General features: G+C 41.0%; 1 protein-coding gene across 2 annotated transcripts in view; it reads right to left on the bottom strand.

Annotated features, from left to right (window-relative positions):
- LOC131231204 (uncharacterized) overlaps nt 1-20,659 on the bottom strand; it is a 117,453-nt gene that overhangs the window by 84,578 nt on the left and 12,216 nt on the right. For both annotated transcript variants that reach the window (XM_058227319.1, XM_058227318.1), the window contains exon 2: nt 11,476-12,019. In XM_058227319.1, coding sequence (XP_058083302.1) covers nt 11,476-12,019 — 544 coding nt within the window. The remainder of the gene's footprint in view (nt 1-11,475; nt 12,020-20,659) is intronic.

Below are 20,659 nucleotides of genomic sequence, written 5' to 3'. Positions count from 1 at the left end.
TGAATTAGATCGTCATCATTGTATAGATCATCATATCTATGGAAATCTGTCACGTCAATAAAACAAAGAGTTTGGGAAGGGATTGGGTTTCTGTCGGGGGATGGAAAGAATATTAGATTTTGGGAAGATAAGTGGGTAGGAGGCAAAGGTTGTGTGAACTTTTTCCATGGTTGGCGGGGATTTCTCTTGAGGGGGACCGTAGGGTGGATAGGTGTTTCTCCATCACCGGTAGGGAAGTAGTATGGACTTCGCCATGTAGAAGGAACTTGGTGGATGAAGATATTTCGAAATTGATCAGTGTCCTCTCAAAGGTATCCCTGACAAGCTCATAAGCAAACTCAATGGTGTGGTTAAAGGATAAATTCAAAAAGTTCTCAGTGAAATCTCAATACATGTTTCTTAGCGGGGGGTGCTTCGGCGTATAGGGTTTGTTTGACATCGTTCGTTTGGCAATTGATGATCCTTCAAAGGTGGCAGCATTCACATGGTTAGTGGGGAAGAAGAAAGTTCCAACATTGGATAACCTTCACAAAAGAAACCTCATCCTTCTGAATGCCTGCCTTTTGTATCTCCAAGCCGATGGTGGATCATCTATTTATCCACTGCTCGTTTGCAAGAGAAATATGGGACAACTTCAATCTATTCGTAGTTACATGGGTGATGTTGGGTTCAATTGATGATCTCTTTTTAATGTGGCATGGCAGGGGCATAGGGAAGTTTAGAAACAAAATTAGGCATTTAAGTTTAATGGTAAGAATTTGGGCTCTATGACAGGAATGATCCATGTTTTAGGAATCGTAAGGGGCAGGCTAGGGAGGGATTCCAAAGGGCTAAATATCATGTCTTACAGTGGGTGCAAGCTCTAAAGCTCATCTCTAATCTACCGGAATGTTGGAGGGATTTGTAAATCTATTTTGGCTTCATAATTGTAAATTTGTGGGTTCAGCATCTTACGAATATAATTGTTAATGTTCAAAAAATAATAATAATAATAATAATAATAATCAACACTTCTGACTAGGTGAAATTCCCGCTTCAGACTCTCGCTCTCACTTCCTACCTATTGAGTGCTTGTTTGCATTTTGAAAGAGACACTTCCTCGTTACTGCACCTGAATTTGATGTTGCTTCACTGCACGGCAAGGTGTCCCATATCCATTACGGTATGGCCATAAAGGCTTATATGTATAGGTAACAACTATGACAGTTATGCAATACGAGGGTGAAACGGGACAATTGGTGTTTTGGGACCGTATCAACTGTTACAGGGCAGAACGACCATTACCCCCATAACGATTAAAAAACAACCAATTCTTTTTTCTATATAAATCTATTTTTCCTCATTTTTCTACTTTTCTCATTCCAAAAACTTTCCTACATCATTCTACAATAGATTTTAAATGCTCGTACTATAGTCTTTAGGATTAAAATAATAGATTAAAGTGATTTAGGCGAATGGAAGCTCCGAGAGCCATTTTTTCAAAAAAATAAAAAAGAAGTGGTATATATGCATTTTTATCCGATTTCTAATTCTAATGCCTGATTGTGATGTATAAACATTAGAGACACATAACCATGTTCATAGATTCACTAAAAAACCCAATACAACACTCTCACCAAAGGGTGGACCGTTTCGCTACCATAAACATGTTCAAACATAAAAATGAATACAGATTTGGAATATTGACATTATTCTAGATTTTCTAGATATTATTCCAGAATTTTGTAGGGAAAAAAAAAAAAAAAATGAAACATTACAAGGGTCGTAGCGGTCGTTACGCCCCCATATCGGCGGTTATGACTAACCCATATCGTTAACGGTCATGACTGTTACAGCCACCGTTACCAATACAAAATACCTTGCTGAACGGTTTATGCAACTATAGTGAATATAAATAAGAGTTTTGGAGGTGTGAGAAAGATAATTCAAGAACTATTTTTTCTCTTCATCACTTCTTTTTCGTCTCTTTTTCTCTATCATGGGAATAAACATAAGCAAATTCTAATAATGATATAGCTAAGGATTTTCTCATTCTTACAGAAAATTTGTAAAAATGGAATCCGCGCAAGGGGGAATGCAATAGTTTCGGAAGTGGACTATGGAAAACTATTGAGTCGAAATCCAATCCTGCGATCCTTGAGGGCTTCATCAAAGCCTCAGATTGCTCATATTTGGAGCTCCTCAACTGGTTGCTATTACATGATTAGTGGGGAAGGACTATTAATATCTTAAGAAGCAGGAACTTTCCGATCACCAATGCATGCATCGTCTGACTAGGCAGTGAGGAATCGATTGAATGCCTATTTATGCACTGCACTAATGCAACTAAAATGCAAAATAATTTTGTGTTGTTTGGAATGACTTGTTGGGTTATACCAATGTCAATTCATGATTTCTTCCATGCATGGAATGGACATGGTGGCCAAAGGGATAAAGTGGAAAAACTCTAGTGTATTTCTCTTCTTGCAGGTTTGTGGTTAATTAGGGAGGAAGAAATAACAAAAAATTGAAAAACAAGGTAGAAGCAATATCCCTCACATTTCAAAAAGAGAAAGGGGGAGTGGTTTATTAGGCAAAGGGATCTTTGGCCTTCAAGGGTGTAGTCAGGTCTGTCAGGAGCAAATACTTGAATGTTGTGAGGACGGGTTTTTATTGCAATAGGTGATCTCTCATCATCTCCCTGCTTTTGTTTTGTATTCTCATCTTTTTTATTTTAATAAAATTTGGTTATCCTTCAAAAAAGATTACCATTATTGTTATAATAATTGGTATTATTATTATTATCATCATTATTAATGCTAGTATTATTACTCAATTTTTTTTACAAATCAATATTCACTAAGCTTCACTAAGCACACATGCATGTGCAATAAAGCTCATGTACACTCCATACATATGCCAGCATTGCACACATGTGCGAGATCTAATCCATTCATCAGGTTGGACCGATCATGTACATGTTTTTCCAAAAATAAAATCTAGTCTAATCAGCATGCGTGCCCAATATTGGAGACAGGTGATGGGTTAAAAAACTTCAGCCAAGCTTTTTCAGAGTCGTACATTTGTTTTGCAAACTGTGGCCCACCTGACCGGCAGATCAACTTGATACTGGGCTAGGACATCAATCTAGTGGGGTCATTCTAATGATGGATTGCATCTCGAACCTATTGCGCCATGCTTAGCAAAGCTCAATATTCAATGTATACTTAAAAAAATAAAATTTTATAGATTTAAAAGCTTTTATGTATGTGCCAACAACCATAACTTCAAAAAACCAGTGTCCGAGAGCCTACATCCTTGTTCAACACCAATGCACATGCCTGTATCCAACTTACATAGGCATGTGTCTGTACATACTTAACTAAGAGGATGAATTTGAAACAAAGATTATGTATGCAAATAAGATTGCAAAACACAATTAGCTTCCTTCTGAAAGTCAACATCGAGGTAATATTCAAAGAACACCATACCAAAAGTAGCTTTGAAATTTCACATCCGTAAGGTTTCATTCGAACCCTCGCCAAGGAAAAGCAAACCTCATCGGGCAAATGGTCTCGCTGAACACACTAATCAACACTAAATTAGCAGCTTCACCCTTCATATCCAAATAGAGGCAGATCTATCTCCAGAGGTAAAGCCTTGAGGTAAATCTTGCGTGTCCCCTCTCGTAATCCATGGGATAGCTCCTCAGGAAGAGGTTCTCATACCCGTAGTCCTTCTCAAGGGTCGTCTTGTAAGGGTCAAAGTAGGACTTTGCCTAGGAGGGTTTCCAGTAGGCTTTCTAGAGGGAGTTTTAGGGCTTTTAATGATCGGTAAGCTGATTTCCCTTCCCAGCCTTCTGCCCCCAATTCCCCTCTCTCTCCTACCCATAGTCATGTTGGTATCTCTTCCTGTCTCTCCAAGGGTAGTTTGTCGATTATCTTGGGTTCAGGTTCAGCCATGCTATCACATTCAGCTCATCCGGCTAATGGTGATTGGACTCAAGTTGTGAGAAAAAAAGTCTCATGAGCTAAAGAACAAGCCTCCTTACTCGGCCTTTGCAAGCTTCCTAACCCTTGGTTGCTAATTTGCCAGAATCCTGGGATGACAAAAATGCTAACCAAGGTCTTCTCTAAGGCAAGGGATCAAGGAATAAGTAATCCCTAAGAAGAAAGGAACCTCAAAACCACAAGGTTTTGCTTTTGTTCACAGGGCATCTATGGATGGATGTTGCCTCATATGCCATTGACATGCCCCATCAGTCTGACTACAGTGGCCAGCGTATTTCAGTGCAAATGGCTCATTATGGACCTCTTCATCTTCCTACAACCTCAGCCCCAACCAAACTAACAAAGATGCCTCTTGGTCTCACCCCCTTCACCGCCAATGGCCTGGCAATAGCAGGGAAATCTTTCAAGTCAGCAACTGAGGGCTCTTCCACGGCTCCTACCAGCCCAAAATACCTCTCTCTCTCTCTCTCTCTCTCTCTCTCTCTCTCTCTCTCTCTCTCTCTCTCTCTCTCTCTCTCTCTCTCTCTCCCCCAAAGTCCATTCTCCAAGGACTTCACATGTTTGGAAAATCATGGCTGCTTTAGGCCCAGAATCATGGTAGACCTCAAAGTTTAACCATCTGATGTCGTTTAGGGGCTTCTATGGAGGCCATTAAAAAATCTAGTTGGAAGCTTGTTGTAAACTTAAAGACAGTAATTACCGCCTAAAACCCTTGGGCAAAACTAATCTTCTCCTCAACCTTGACTACATTCTCATGGCGCGAGCCCTATTCTGTGATGGTCGCATAGCCTCTAGATGGGAAAACTTCTCTTTATTTGGGTTTGTTGATCTTTGGTATCATTTTCTGTATAGCTGTCGAACTTAGGAATTATGATTTCCTTTCCGTTGTTGGGTCCTATATTGGAGAGGTTCGGATGTTCGACTTGACGATAGAGTCAAGACGGGAGCTTCAATCCCGTGTTCTGATCAGGAAAAAACATTTAGCTCCTGTCATCTCAAAAATTCGTCTCAGTTGCTGGAGAGGGGTTCAAAATCTCTGTCTAGCCAAAGAATTTGGAAGCATCCCTTGCTAGATCCAATGGCTCTATCGACCTTCCGGTGATCCTTAAGGCTAACAGACCACCGGTTTCTGGGTGCTCCCGCGGTTTATGTGTTCCTCCTACGGTACACGTGGGTAAGACGCCGCACATGATCAATGATCTGCACATTCCAACCATGACTGCCCAGATCTCATCACCGATTTCGGGATCTACAATCTCCACCATGGATCCTCCTTCAGGAATGTGCAACGTAGATTCAATCACGAGCTCGTTGCCACATGGCATCCAAATTAACCCTTCATCTGTCAGAGGACAAGTTTCAAATAGGGTGACATTTGTCCCTATAGTGGGCCCTATGGAGACAAGTGTCTTGGGTAGCCCTTTGCTCAAAGCATTTGAGGGTCTCGTTACCAAGCACACCTCTCGCTAACGCATCTCATGTTCTCTCAAGCAGTGCTCCGGTCTTTCTATTGCAACGTGCAAGAAAGAGAGACGTCCATGTCTCCAACCTTAATGGTAAGATGGGACCCAGTGCTAACCCGGCCTCCTCTTCCAAAGGCGTTGACATCATGGACTTTAATTCTTCTATCCCGCCTGCGAGAGAAGCCTATTGATCCTTACACCTGGCCTGCCTCGTTGTCTTCCAGTGCATCTTTTTTGAGCTCTCATAATGATGAAAACGACGAAGATGTCTCCTCCTGCATCAACTCTTCCCCACATGGCAACATCCAGCATGCCATTGAGACAGATGACGCCTCTCTCTCTCTCTCTCTCTAAGTTATCTGGGACACATGTCAAGCATTAGTTGTTCCTCAGTCAAACGACTATTATGAGCCTCCTGCCTCTATTAATGCACCAAATCCAGTTTGTATTCCCTCGATGCATGGCACGTGCCTGACATTCACATTATCAGAAGCAGTTGCTCCCCCTGCTACTACAACACCACCTAGGTCCTCTCCTCGGCTTCTGATGCTCGAGGTTACCATGCATCCCCCTCTCCTCTCGTGTCCCCCCAAGCCTTTTCTCTTCCTCGCCCTTTCTCCCCCTTTTCCTTTGGCTCTTCGTTTTCCTTTCTGGGACCCTCACCTCTTCCTCAAATTACTCATTCCCCTCTGCCTCTTCTCACCCCATCTAATAGTCACCTACCTTCTCTTCCCTCAACACATGGCTGGGCCCAGTTCCTTTCAGTCATGGCCTTCTTCCTCTTAGGTGGTCCTTCCCCCTCTCCCTCTTCCTCTAAGTCCCTTCTCTCATATCCTCGAGGTTCCTCCTTTGTAGACTCAGTTAAAGGACCTCTCGACCTTGGATATCCCTCTGGAGCCGCTTCCCCCAGACCCTCCTCCATTATTGCCCTCCTCCCCCTCACTACCTATGTTCAAGGACCCTCATGGGATTAAGAAAGCCTAACTAGAGTTTGGAAGCTTGATTGGGATGTCTTTTAGAGAAAGCAAAGAGGACTACGTTGCTTTATTTCAATTTTTAGAAGCCAGAGGGACTCGAGCAGTTTCAACACCAAGGAAGGCTCCCGTATCCCCTGAAGGATGGAGAGAACTTGTCAACCTTGAGTCCTCTAATAACCATGAAGGTGGATTGGCCTCCAAAGGCCAAAAGAAGAGAAGAAGGATTGTTTCAGTTTGTCAATGAAGATTATATCATGGAACATTCGCGGTATCGGTGGTCGCCACAAAAAGACCCATGTTAAAGATATTTGTCAGAAGTTTAAAACTCATATCACTGGACTTTAAGAAACAAAGCTCCAAGTGATTGGTAAGCCTATCTTGGATGCCCTTTGGGGTATCTATCAGTTAGATTGGATTTCTCTTGATGCAGTAGGCTCTTCTGGGGGAATCCTTGTTGCCTGGGACTCTTCTCTCTAGTGCAAAGAGGATTTCCACATAGGATCTTTTTCCATTTCTGTCATGCTTTGTTACCTCTCCACAGGATTCAAATGGACCTTTCTGCGCGGCCCTTGTGAAGCCTCTCTAAGACACCTTTGGGATGAGCTTAATTCTATTATACTTAATGATGGAAGAAGGATTGTTTCAGTTTGTCAATGAAGATTATATCATGGAACATTCGTGGTCTCGGTGGTTGCCACAAAAAGACCCATGTTAAAGATATTTGTCAGAAGTTTAAAACTCATATCACTGGACTTTAAGAAACAAAGCTCCAAGTGATTGGTAAGTCTATCTTGGATGCCCTTTGGGGTATCTGTCAGTTAGATGGGATTTCTCTTGATGCAGTAGGCTCTTCTGGGGGAATCCTTGTTGCCTGAGACTCTTCTCTCTGGTGCAAAGAGGATTTCCACATAGGATCTTTTTCCATTTCTGTCATGCTTTGTTACCTCTCCACAGGATTCAAATAGACCTTCTTTCTGCGCGGCCCTTGCGAAGTCTCTTTAAGACACCTTTGGGATGAGCTTAATTCTATTATACTTAAATGTTGGTCCATTCCTTAATGTCTCGAAGGGGACTTCAATGTCATTCGCCTTTCCTATGAAAAATCAAGCAGCAGCCGAATCACCAAGAGCATGAAGATGTTCTCAGACTGGGTGGGTGCTAATGATCCTTTAAACCTGCCTATGTTGGAGGTTAAATTCAGCAAACCAACCCCCCCCCCCCCCCCCCCCCTTAAAAACAATACTCTCTCGCTTTTATGGTCTTGGCTAAATGGCAGGAAGCCTTCCCAAAGATCTCTTAATGGGTTCTTCCCCGTCTGGACCATTGTCCTGTTCTTTTGGACTCCTTCGAAGAAAGTCGTGGCCCTAAGCCGTTTGAATTTGATCTTTCCTAGCTTCATATTCAAGGCTCTTCTTCTTTGATTTCTAATAGGTGGTCTTCTTTTTCGATAACTGGCAGCCCAAGTTTTGTCCCGAGTCAAAAGCCTAAGTTGCTTAAACCCAAATTGATTTTCTGGCGAAAAGAATCTGAGGATGATCTTGTGGCTACTGCTACTAATGTCCTTACTAGAATCTAGTCTCCTGAGGTTTGGGAAGCAGGCCCCCTCTCAGCAAAAGATCTCTCTTAGGAATTCCCTTTGGTTGGATTATTCCAGTCTAGTTCTTCAGGAAGAGACAAAAAGGAGGCATCGCTCAAGAGCCCTTTGACTCAAGGTTGAGGACAAAAACACCCGAATTTTCCATGCGATCGCCAATGCTAGATCCCATTCTAATAAGATAAGAAGTGTTTTTGTCGATGGGTCTTCTATGGCTGATAAACATCAGGCATGCTCCCATGCTATTCAGTTCTTTTCTAAGCTTCTCTCTGTTGAGGAATAGTCTAGGCCTCAATTGGATAATCTAGTTTTCAATCAAATTTCATCAAAGAAAGCTTACTACCACGAGTCCCCTTTCACAGAAGAGGAAGTGAAAGATGTTGCTTTTGCCCTTGGCAGCGATAAGTCCTCGGGGCCTAATGGTTTCCCCATAATTTTCTTCCAAGTCTTCTAGGACCTTCTGAAAACATATTTATTTGCTTTTATTGGTGACTTCCATTCTTTGAACTATATCCCTTATGCCATGGGTGCCACTTTTATTGCTTTGGTTCCTAAGGAGGAGGGAGCAGTTAATCTCAAGGACTTCAGACCGATTAGCCTTCTGGGAAAATCCTTACTAAATTTTAACCTTAAGGCTTCAGCCCATCTTGTCCAAAGTCATCTTTGATGCTCAAGGGGCCTTTCTAGCTAATCGGCAGATCCTTGTCTACGCTCTCCTAGCCCATGAAATCATTGATTCTCAACATAGATCTGGTAAAAGTGGTATGATTTGTAAACTGGATACTGAAAAGGCTTATGACCACATGGATTGAGGTACTTGGATATATCTTAGCATGACTTGGCTTTGGTAAGACTTAGCATAACTGGATCTGTGCCTGCATTTCTTCAACCTCATTTTTTGTTCTAGTTAATGGCTCTCCCAAAGGTTTCTCCTACTATAGGGACCTCAAGTAGGGTGATCTGTTATCCCCTTTCCTTTTTGTCATTACTTTGAAGGTCTTAGTAAGATGATGATTAAAGGGGACTCTATGGGTCTTATCAGTGGGTTCTTTGCTCCTCTCCCTCGATCACCCACATCCAATTTGTGGATAACACGATGCTATTCTATAAGGCCTATGAAGTTGTAGTTGCTAATCTAAGAAAAATTCTCCATTGTTTTGAAGCAGTCACTAGGCTCAAAATTAATCATCTCAAAAGTGAGATGCTAGATATCAACACCCCTTTCGCCACCGTTTCTGATCTTGCCAAGGCTTTTGGTTTCAAGGATGGATCCTTTTTGGCTTCATATCTAGGGCTCCCCTCTCCCTTGGTAGGCCTGCAAACCACCTCTGGGATGTGGTGATCAAATGGGTGGAGAGGAAATTAGCCCCTTAGAAAAACCGTTTGCTTTCTCTTGGTGGCCATTTGACTCTCTTAAAAATGGCTCTCTTCAATCTTCCCATGTATTTTCTTTCTTTATTCTGATACCCGAAATCGATTGTTCTTAAGATTGAGAAGCTCCATAGAGACTTCCTTTAGAATGGCAACTTAGATAAGAAGTTTCGCTTTCTGAATTGGAACGAAGTCTGCAAACCCTATTCAGAAGGGGGAGTAGGATTTAGGTCCTCTCTAATGTTAACTCTGCCTTGCTGGGGAAATGGATCTACTCTAGAGATTTGCCTCTAAAAGAGGCAGATGGTGGAGGGAGACCATTGCAGCTACATATGGTACAAAGATGGGTGATTGGCGGTCTAGGGCTTCTTCCCTATATAGGGCTTCCATTTGGAAAGCCATTTCTTCCCTTAGAAACCTAGTTTCAAATGGTTTTTCCTTTAGTCTTGGAAACGGGAACCGCGTTCATTTTTTGATCGATTATTGGGTTTCTCCCTCCCCTCTTCAGCTCTTTTTACCTAGTTTAGATAATATTGCCTATTATCCTTACTATTCAGTTGTTACCTGTTTCTATGATGCCAATTCAGGGGCTTGGTGCCCCCCTTGTAGGAGATCAATGTCGGATCCTGAGCTGCAAGACTTCCTTTGCCTTCTAAAGCTCCTACAAGGAATCAGACTAAATCCGAACGAGGAAGACTCCCTTCAATGGTCGCTCTCTCCCTCGAGAAGCTTCTCCTCCAAGTCATTGTTCAAGTACCTGTGTGGTCCGGCTCATGCATCGACTCAAACCTTCCCTTCCTCAATCTAGTCCTATATTGTGCCGCCGAAGATCATTGCTTTCTCTTGGCTCCTTGCAAAAGGAAGGATCCTCACAGTGGATAATCTTTAGAAGGGCATGAATCTCCTGAATGCATGTCTCCGTTGCCTTCTTGAAGCCAAGACAATCGACCATCTTTTTATTCGTTGCCCATTTGCCAAAGAGATTTGGTGCTCCATTCTTGGTGGATTTGGTAGTATTGGTTCTCTTTTAGTTATGCCTTCCAACATCCCTGGCCGGCTCTTAGCCTAGTATAGAGTCAGCTCTAGTGATCCTATTCAGCCCCTCTGGAGCCTTGTTGGGCGGGCCACTCTTTGGGCATCTGGAAGGAAAGGAACTTGTGTTGTTTTAGAGATCTTTCTTCTCCGGCTGCTAAGGTGTTCAGAGGCATCCTCCGTGAAGCCTCCCAATTGGGCTCTAAGTCTTCTTCACCTGGCCAGTAGTTTAGTTGCCTCTTTTCTGGGTTAGCTGGGGTGGGTTTTCCCTTGCTGAGGTGTTCGAGTTGTACAGTTGAGCTTTAGTTTGTTGTTTGTCCTTTTTCTTTCCCTTTTCTTTTTCTTTTTCTTCTTGTATAGTTGTGTTCTCTTCTGTTTTGTTTTTCTCTTGTTTGCTTTGTTTCTTTCTTTTGTTTTTGGTTGTCTTGGTTCCCTTTAATAATATTCTCAATCTTCAAAAAAAAAGTAGTTACTTCACATGGTGATATTTGATGATAACAGTTAAAAAGAAATTAAGAGGAAAATGAGTAAGTCATTTATACAAGATTATAACAGGAAAAAGTCATGCCGAAAAGATAAATAAAGTATGAATTCTCTGAGACAACAGACATTTGCCCTCCCCACGCACACCTCGACATGCAGCACATGTGTCAGCCTGGTAAGTGGGACATCTGAGTGGTGCATAAGGTGGCAACCACCATGAAGATGATCCTAAAAAAACAGCTGGCACCCTCATCAGGTTGCTACACATGTACATAGAAATATGTAGACCATTGGCAAGGGTTTCTTAAACTCTGTTCCTTCCATATATGAGCAGTCGACCTCATGAGTGGACCAGCCTATTTTTGTGTATTTGTCATCTTCAAGGTGAGGGCACATTATGCACTGATTGGACATTCCACATACTTGCCAAGTTAGCATGCCCTGCGAGTATAGATGCATGTGAAGAGGATGCTAGCAGTAAACAGAAGTAATTGACACCTAGAGCAATGCAAGTTTAAGAAAAGAAAAACAATACTGAAACTTAAAGAAAACATCAGAAGGCCTACCTGCAACTGAACTGAATACCAGAGGAAGATTTCTAATCCATGCGCTCTGTTCTACTTCATGAAGTTTGTCCAAGCCACTTTTTAACAAGGCTGATGCAGACATAACAGTGTCTACTGGATTCTTCCCACCACAAGATACATATGATACGAGTGAAACTATAATGTTATCGACTTCTGATACAGGAATGTCTACTCTTGAAAATTCAAAAAGTACTCCAAGAATATCAAGAATGTGCCGCGTGAGTGGGGAGAAATGGCAACCCAAGAGCTTATATAAATCTGGCAACAATTTAATAGTGACTTTCTTTGAGAGAAAAGGGAAAAGAAGTTTCAGTGAATTTAGCATATGGAGGACCTCCAAATGCTTCGGTTGAGACAGTAATTCGCTTTTTGATCCGTCAACAATTCTTATTGCACTCAGTTCAATTGCCAGAGGCATGTTACGATTGAACAAAGACCATACCATTTTGCTTGCCCTCTTACGAACAGTGGATTCGAAAGACATAAAGACCTTCTCAATACACACTTGGGCACATCTCCGAACCTGCAAAATAAAATTTTGAGTCACTAGAAACTCAATTTTGATACACATGGTACCAAAAAAAAAAAATCAACCAACCAAAAATCTAGCTGGTCCATTTGTTGGGTCGGACTCAAATGTACAACAATCAACAAAATGAAAACCAATGGTCTACATTCAACCTGCATGTGCCTCTTACCTGATGAGTGAACCCGCTTAACTTTCAGGATGAGACACATGCATTGAGGGGATCATCTGATGAATGTCCTGGATCCCCCATATATGTGCCACACCAGCACATGGAAGGCATTTACATTAGGCGCTTGAAGATGGGGCAACTGGAAATAGAACTCTTATTCCCCCCTTGTTTTGGCTAGAGTAGTTAAACCATTTTATAAATGGTGACTATTCAACCATTTCCAGAAATCAGTTTTGGAAGGCGTGTCAAATGGGCCCCAAAATGATACAACACATGGTATATTGGACCCTTGTCACTGTATTGGACCCATATCAAGGCCTTTTTTTCTTTTTTTGCCAAAAATAAGGTAAGATATCTAAAAAAGGGGGAAAAAATGGGAAACACAAGAATCTATCATTTACATATGTTTTTGAAATGTATTCAATGGTGTATTGGACCATTCTTTGTTAAGAATGTTGTCAGTAGTCTTGACCTACTGAAGGTGATAAGCTTAGTTACACTTGACCTACTGAAAGTTTTTTAGTCTTTTGACCTTTACATTTGGTTTTGGATCATTTGGAAATTAGAAAGTAGTTGGTTTGTTGTTAATTCTTATTGCCATGGTTTTGTTACATATTTTAAGTTTTTAACTCAACAACATGGTAATCACCAGATTCACAAAAGATTGTCCAGATTTAATATTTGTGATAACAATCACAAATATCTTAATGGAACATAATCAAGAACATACCATAGTAAGTGATTCTATGCAATTCTAATTGCTCTTAAATCAGCAAAAACATTCAAACATGAAATTTTAGGAAAATCAACAAAATAGGGGCCTAATCGAACAGAAATCAAGCAAGATTTGGTGAACTAGGACCCATCATGTCAAATGCAACAAGAAGAAAATTGGAAAAAAAAAAAAATGACGGCTTATCACTTTTCCCGGTATTCCCAAAATGATCCATTCTGCTTCGATTCAGTCAAATACCAATCAAATGTTGGGTTCTCATCTTAGTTGCAGGATCCTTATAACTAGGCCGTGCTCCCGCATTGAAACCCCACTTCGAATTCTCATTCCCTGGCTATTTATACTTGTTTCCATTTTGAAAGAGATCTTCACTGCTTCGGCACCCAAATTTGTTTCCGTTTCACTTCACACTTTGTGCAACTATAATTTTCATGTCCAAAATAGGCCTACATCTAGTTGAAAATGGGTTTCTAGACTCCATCTACGCTTGGAATGAGAAGAATATGAAAAAAAAAAAAACAACAACAACAACAATAATAATAAATAAATGGACGATTTATGCGTATCAACTCATATCAGCTGATACAGCGCCGGTGTTGAGGTTGACAGTTTCACCACGGTATCGAGCATCAGTACCAACTGGTACAAATATGTTAGCCTTGCATCTGCCAATACGATACAGATATTTGGAACCATACTTTTGTATAGAAATTTAGACTATCTAAATCATGAGGATCAATGTGACCATGGATCACAATGACTAGACAATCTTAACAAACACATTGGCACCTATTAGTGTTTTATGTATCACCAATACAAACAATGATATCGGCTGATATTATTGTTATCAGTGGTCGGTGATACAAAACATTCAAGGTACCTCAATGTTTACAAAACATCGTTGATATTATCAATAATATCGAGGTCAAGAGTTTCACCACGGTATCGAGCATCAGTACCAACTAGTACAAATATGTTAGCCTTGCATCTGCCAATATGATACAGATATTTGGAACCAAACTTTTGTACAGAAATTTGGACTATCTAAATCATGAGGATCAATGTGACCATGGATCACAATGATTGGACAATCTTAACGAACACATTGGTACCTATTAGTGTTTTATGTATCACCAATACAAACAATGATATTGGCTGATATTATTGTTATCAGTGGTTGGTGATACAAAACATTCAAGGTACCTCAATGTTTACAAAACATTGTTGATATTATTAATAATATTGACTTATACATGCCAATATTTTATTCATCGAAAAATAAAAGAAAAAAAGATGCATGCAGATATCAGCTTTTCACCTTTAAGTAAAAAATACATTATATCATTGATACATGTGATGTGACAGCATATACAGTGTGATTTTGGGAGGATGTGTGGGTGGGAGACATTGCTCTCGAAAGGGCCTTACTGCTAGTGGTACAAAATGGGGAGGAAGATTTTGGGAGGTGCATGGGTGGGGGGAATTCCTCTCCAAAGAGCCTTCTTGCTAGTAGCGCACCTAGCTACAGAAAAGGAGATCATAGTTGCACAGTGCTATGACATATCAATTCTCAAGTGGTGTGGAACCCCCCATGTTGAAAAAACATGCTCAATGTTGAAACTGATGAGTTTGCAAGACTTCTTGAAAGCCTTCAAGCTCAAGTGCCGATAAGAGAAGAAAGGAACAAAATGGTGTGGATAAAGGACAAGGCGGGAAGCTTCACGGTTTGGTCTTTCTATGCCTCCCTTGGGCGTATCGATATTGAAGGATCAAGCAGCCACACAGGCCTTTGTTTGGCACTACGAAGCTCCCCCAAAAGTTGCGGCGTTCAGATGGCTCGTTGGTTGAGGAAAGGTTTTAACTATCAATAATCTCCAAAAGAGGGCTATGATTCCCCTAATGTGTACATTATGTGTATGGGAAATGCAGAGTCAATCAATCATCTATTTATTTATTGTTTGTATGCAAGCAGTATTTCAGGTTCCATCCTCGTTCACTTCGGCATCCCATGGGTTATGCTGGAGACTGTCAAGGAGCTTCTCCTTCCATGGCATGGTGCTCGGTTAGAGAGGAAATCTCGGGAATTATGGAGGTTGGTCATGCTAGTTGTTTTACGACCAATTTGGGGGGAAAGGAATGCAAAGAGTTTTTGTAATAAGGCGGCCAAAGAGGGGGAAGTTGTGTTTAAAGTTAAGAGTCTTGTAGTGGAATGGGCTTGTATTAATTCTGTACAAGATTGTGATTTTTCCTTTTGCTTAGCTTGTAATTCTTTATGCCTTTTGGTTCCTTTTGAGTAAATTGATCAGTTACTCTTCATTATATATATATATATATAGAGAGAGAGAGAGAGAGAGAGAGAGAGAGAGAGAGATGCTCACCTGCACACCTTCATACACGTGTCTTGGACACAAAATCTGAACGGTCCATGTGATGCAGCACCCCCATGAAACCCCGGGACCAACTTTCAAACTGATCAAAAACTCCGGTGGGCCATGGAAAACAGAAACAGTTTCCACCCTTTTTGCCTCTATCTTTGCAATGGCCCACCAAAGTTTTGAATCAGGCCGAAAGTTGGTTTCAATGGGTGTTGCATCACATGGACCGTTTAGATTTTGTGGCCATGACACGTGTGCTGCCAACTAAAAAAGGTGCACACATGTGCTCACCTAAGGTGCGCAAGAGAGCAGGCCTTGATATATATATATGTGTGTGTGTGTGTGTGTGTGTGTGTGTGTGTGTGTACATACACATATATATGTATATGTACACACACACACATATACACATACACATACATAAACATATACATATATATATATGGAGAGAGAGAGAGAGAGAGAGGAATGCTCACCTGCGCACCAGTTCTCACGAGAACTCGTGAGAACTTTTTGAGAATTCATCTCCCGTAATATAAGCCCAAAATCTGAACCGTCCACGTGATGTGGCACCCCATGAAACTCCCAGGGCCCAACTTTTACCCTGATTCAAAACTTTGGTGGGCCATGGCAAAAGAGAGGCAAATTAAGGGAGGAAATTGTTTCGTTTTGCCATGGCCCACCAAAGTTTTGGATCGAGGTAAAAGTTGGGCACTAGGGGTTTCATGGGGTGATGCATCAAATGGACGGTTTAGATTTTGGGCTCATATTACAGGAGATAAGTTCTCAAAAAGTTCTCACGAGTTCTCGTGAGAACTAGTGCACATGTGAGCATTCCACTATATATATATATATATATATATATATATATATATATAGAGAGAGAGAGAGAGAGAGAGAGAGGGAGAGAGAGAGAGAGAAATTTTCTCCCCTACACCAGTGTGTAAGGGCTATTTGTGACCTCTTCTAAATCGTACATCTCTGATAGAAATTTCTAAAATTAGACGTGGAAGCCTCGACGCAAGGGAGAGAGATTCTGGAAGATCTCTCTCTCTCTCTCGATGTGGGAAAGTACGGTGGGCTCCACGAAAATGTATGTGTTATATCCAAACCGTCCATCCATTTTGTCAGATCACTTCAGGGCATGAGCCAAAAAAATGAGGCAGATCCAAAGCTCAAGTGGACTACACCAGGAAGCAAAGGGGAAAATGACGCCCACCATTGAAACCTTCTTACAGCCCACCGTGATGTTTATTTTCCATCCAACTTGTTCATAATGTCATACGGACCTAGATGAAGATAAAACACAAATATCAACTTGATCCAAAACTTTTGTGGCCCCCAAGAAGTTTTCAACGATAAGAGTTCGATCCCCACTATTTTGTGGTGTGGTCCACTTTGGGTTTTGGATCTACCTCATTTTTGGGGTTATGGCCTAAAATGATCTGACTAAATGGATGGACAGTATGGATAAAACCAGTGTATCAAATAGCGCCCGTGGCGTAGCAGTAGCATACGTTATGTAGTGTAGCGTTGTCGTAGCGCTACGTAGCGTACTCAAAATTCAAATAGTGTAAATCTGTAGCATACAGTACAGAGGGTTGATTAGGTCAAACAAATAACTTAAAAACTTAAGTTAAAAGAAAAGAGTTGCAGCATACACTACGTTGCGTTGGTTTTTTTTTTTAAGTTTTATGCTACCTAGCATGTAGTGTAGGTAGCGTACGCTACGTTGCATTGTTTTTTTTAGTTTTATGTATTTAAAATGGTGTAAAACTCATATTATAAAAAAATATTATAATGTAAAAATAAAGCAAAATTTATTTTATTGTTTCTAACTTTAAATAGTGGTGTTTCTTTATTAAAACATGTGTTGAATTCACACCATAAAGATAACTTAAAACTTAAGTTAAAAGACAGAGTTTGAATGAGGGCTTTCAAAAACCCCTCTTTCAAACCCTAGCCTCCAACGCAACTTCTCTACTTCTTCGAATCTATTGATCCAGAAGGCCATTGAAGGGAATAATTCAGCCGATCATTGGAGCTTGCAAGAAGGTTTATTTGTTGTATTTTGAAGAACAATGAAACTCAAACTGAAACCAATGAGAAATCGGATTCCCCCTTTCCGCATCTGTATGGCTATAAAGTTGCAATTTTTTCATTTTTTTCTTTTCAAAATGCCAGTTACCATCCAATATTTGTAAGATAGGGTTGGTACGCAATTTTTTCATTTTTTCTTTCTTCTGGTGTTTGTATGGGTGTTATGCATTGTTTTCTATGGTGTGGCCCACCGTGGATTGTGTATAGGTGTAGATATGCATTGTTTTCTATGGTGTGGCACACATGAGGCCCACTGAGGTGTGTGTATGGGTGGATGTACATTATTTTGAACATGGTTGGAAAAAAATTACATTTTATATTTTTTGCTTTTTTTCTTTACTATTTATCATATTTTTTCTATTTTAAATTAAAAAATAATAGTATCGTGTAGCTTATGCTACACACTACACGCTACAGAGGATTGAACACTACACAACACGTTACCGCTATTTAAAACACTGGGTAAAACGCATACATCATGGTGGGGCCCACAACTTTTCCACGTCAACACGGTACGATTCTAAGTGTCGTGTTCTACACTACCCAATCCAAGTAGGGTGGATTAGGTGTTGTTGGGTAGCACGTCAGTGGGTGTTGCCTTCACCGTGGAGCCCACCTCGATGTATGTGTTGTATATCCAAGCCATCCATTAGTTTTTCCAAATCATTCTAGGGCATGGTCCAAAAAATAAAGTAAATCCAAATCTCAGGTGGACCACACCACAGGAAAACAGTGGTGATCGAACGCCCACCATTAAAAACTTCCTTGGGCCCACTGTAATGTTTATTTGCCATTCAATCTGTTGATTAGGTCACACAGACCTAGATGAAGGGAAAAACAAATATCAACTTCATTGAAAACTTTTGTGGCTCCCAAGAAGTTTTTAATGGTGGGTGTTGAATTACCATTATTTTGTGTGATGTGGTCCACCTAAGATTTGGATCTGCCTTTTTTTGGGCTAACACCCTAAAATAACCTAGCAAAATGGTGGCACGGTGTGGATTTCACATGGACAGCAAGGTGAGCCACCTCATTTTTTCTTACATGGCCCAGGACCATATTCAATACTGATGTCATATAGCCTACTAAGTAAACTCTGCGGCGTCCACCATGGATGTATGTGTGGTCCACTTATACTTTGGATATCCTTCAATTTTGGGCTCATGCCCTAAAATGGTCTAGAAAAACGGATGGACGACATGGATAAGACACATACATTCATGATAGACCCCCACAAAGTTTACTCAAAATGTTGTACAACATCATTGAATACGGTCCTAGGCCATCCAAAAAAATGAGGTAGCCCACCTTGATGTCCATGTGAAATCCACATTGTCGCACCATTTTGGCAGCTTATTTTAGGGCATTAGCTCGTAAACGTGGCAAATCCAAATCTCAGGTGGACCACATCACACGAAACTGTGGTCATTCAACGCCCACCATTAAAAACTTCTCGAGGGCCACAAAGTTTTGGATGAAGCTGATATTTGTGCTTTCCCTTCATCCAAGTCTGTGTGACCTATTCAACAGGTTGGATAGCAAATAAACATTACAGTGGGCCCTAGGAAGTTGTTAATGGTGGGTGTTCGATCGCCACTGTTTTCCTGTGGTGTGGTCCACCTATGATTTGGATCTGCTTCATTTTTGGGACCATGCCCTACAATGATCTGGAAAACTGATGGACGGCTTGGATATATAGCACATACATCGAGGTGGGCCCCACGATCAGGCCAACACCCACTGGCGTGTTACCCAGTAACACCCAATCTGTCCTGCTTGGATTGGGTAGTGTAGAACAGACGCGGATTGCTAGGAAGGTACTGCGCTGCAAAGCTAGGTGGGGCCCCCTGTGATGCTTGTGAGAAATCCACCCAATACATCCATTTTTCCAGGTCATTTTAGGATATGAGACCAAAAATGAGGCAGCTCCAAAACTCAAGTGGGCCAAATGAGAGGAAATAGTGGGGATTGAATGATCACTGTTGAAACATTCGTACAGCATAGAGGTTTTGTATCAGGCTAAGTTTTTTGTGTTTTTGGTTCATCCCTGTGGGAATGACCTTATAAATAGTTTGGATGGCATACAAACATCAAGGTGGATCCTAGAAAGGTTTCAACAATAGGCGTTTATTTCCCCACTTTTCCCTCTCATGTGGCCTCCTTGAGTTTTGGATCCGGATCATTTTTTGTTTAATGTCCTAAAATGAATTGGCAAAACGGATGGACGAAGTGGATATATCATAAACATCACAGTGGGCCTCACTTAGCTTCCCAGTGTAGGAACTTCCTGCGAAAGCCTTTCACAAGCAATCCACGTATGTGTAGAACACGACACCTAGGGTCAATACTGTGTTGACGTGGGAAAAATCTATGGGCCATACCATGATTTATGTGTTTTATCCATATCGTCCATCCATTTTGTCAGATCATTTTAGGGCATGAACCCAAAAATGAGGCAAATCCAAAGTTCAAGTGGATCACACCACAGAAAACAGTGGGGATCGAACGCCTAACATTGAAAACTTCCCGATAGCCACAAGTTTTGGATCAAACTAATATTTGTGTTTTCCCTTCATCTAGGTTTGTGTGACATTATGAACAGGTTGGATGGCAAATAAATAGCACTGTGGACCCTACAAAGGTTTCAACGGTGGGCGTCATTGTCCCCATTGCTTTCTGGTGTGATCTACTTGAGCTTTGGATCTGCCTCAATTTTTGGCTCATGCCCTAAAATGATATGGAAAATGGATGAATGGTATGGATATAACACATGCATTATGGTCGGGCCCATAGAGCTTTCCAACAAATGAGATAGATCTCTAGGAATCTCTCTCCCTTGCATCGCGGCTCTCGCTTCCAATTTTAGAAATTTCTATCAGAGCCGTAAGACTTAGGTGCGCAAATAGCTCGTCCACTAGTATGCAGGATTAAACCTCTCTCTCTCTCTCTCTCTCTCTCTCTCTCTCTCTCTCTCTCTCTCTCTCTCTATAGTGCAAATATCAGAAAATTGGAAAAAAAAAAAAAAAAAATCCAAAGATCCTTGATTTTTTGAAATTGTTTTAGGGCAGTCTTTTCCTATCAAAACACTTTTTTTTTTTTGTGGAGAAATAGCATTCAAGATTGGAATCAAGCCATGACTCATATGTAAGAAAAGCTTGTTTAGATTTAATCAATGGGGCACGTGCAAATGCACATGGAACACAGATTTTTATAAATTAAATAAAAATAAACAAATTTCAAAAAATTGTCATCTAGAG

This window comes from Magnolia sinica, chromosome 17 (genome assembly GCF_029962835.1).
Source record: "Magnolia sinica isolate HGM2019 chromosome 17, MsV1, whole genome shotgun sequence".
Taxonomy (NCBI): Eukaryota; Viridiplantae; Streptophyta; class Magnoliopsida; order Magnoliales; family Magnoliaceae; genus Magnolia; species Magnolia sinica.
This window is presented reverse-complemented; position numbering and strand designations above follow the sequence as displayed.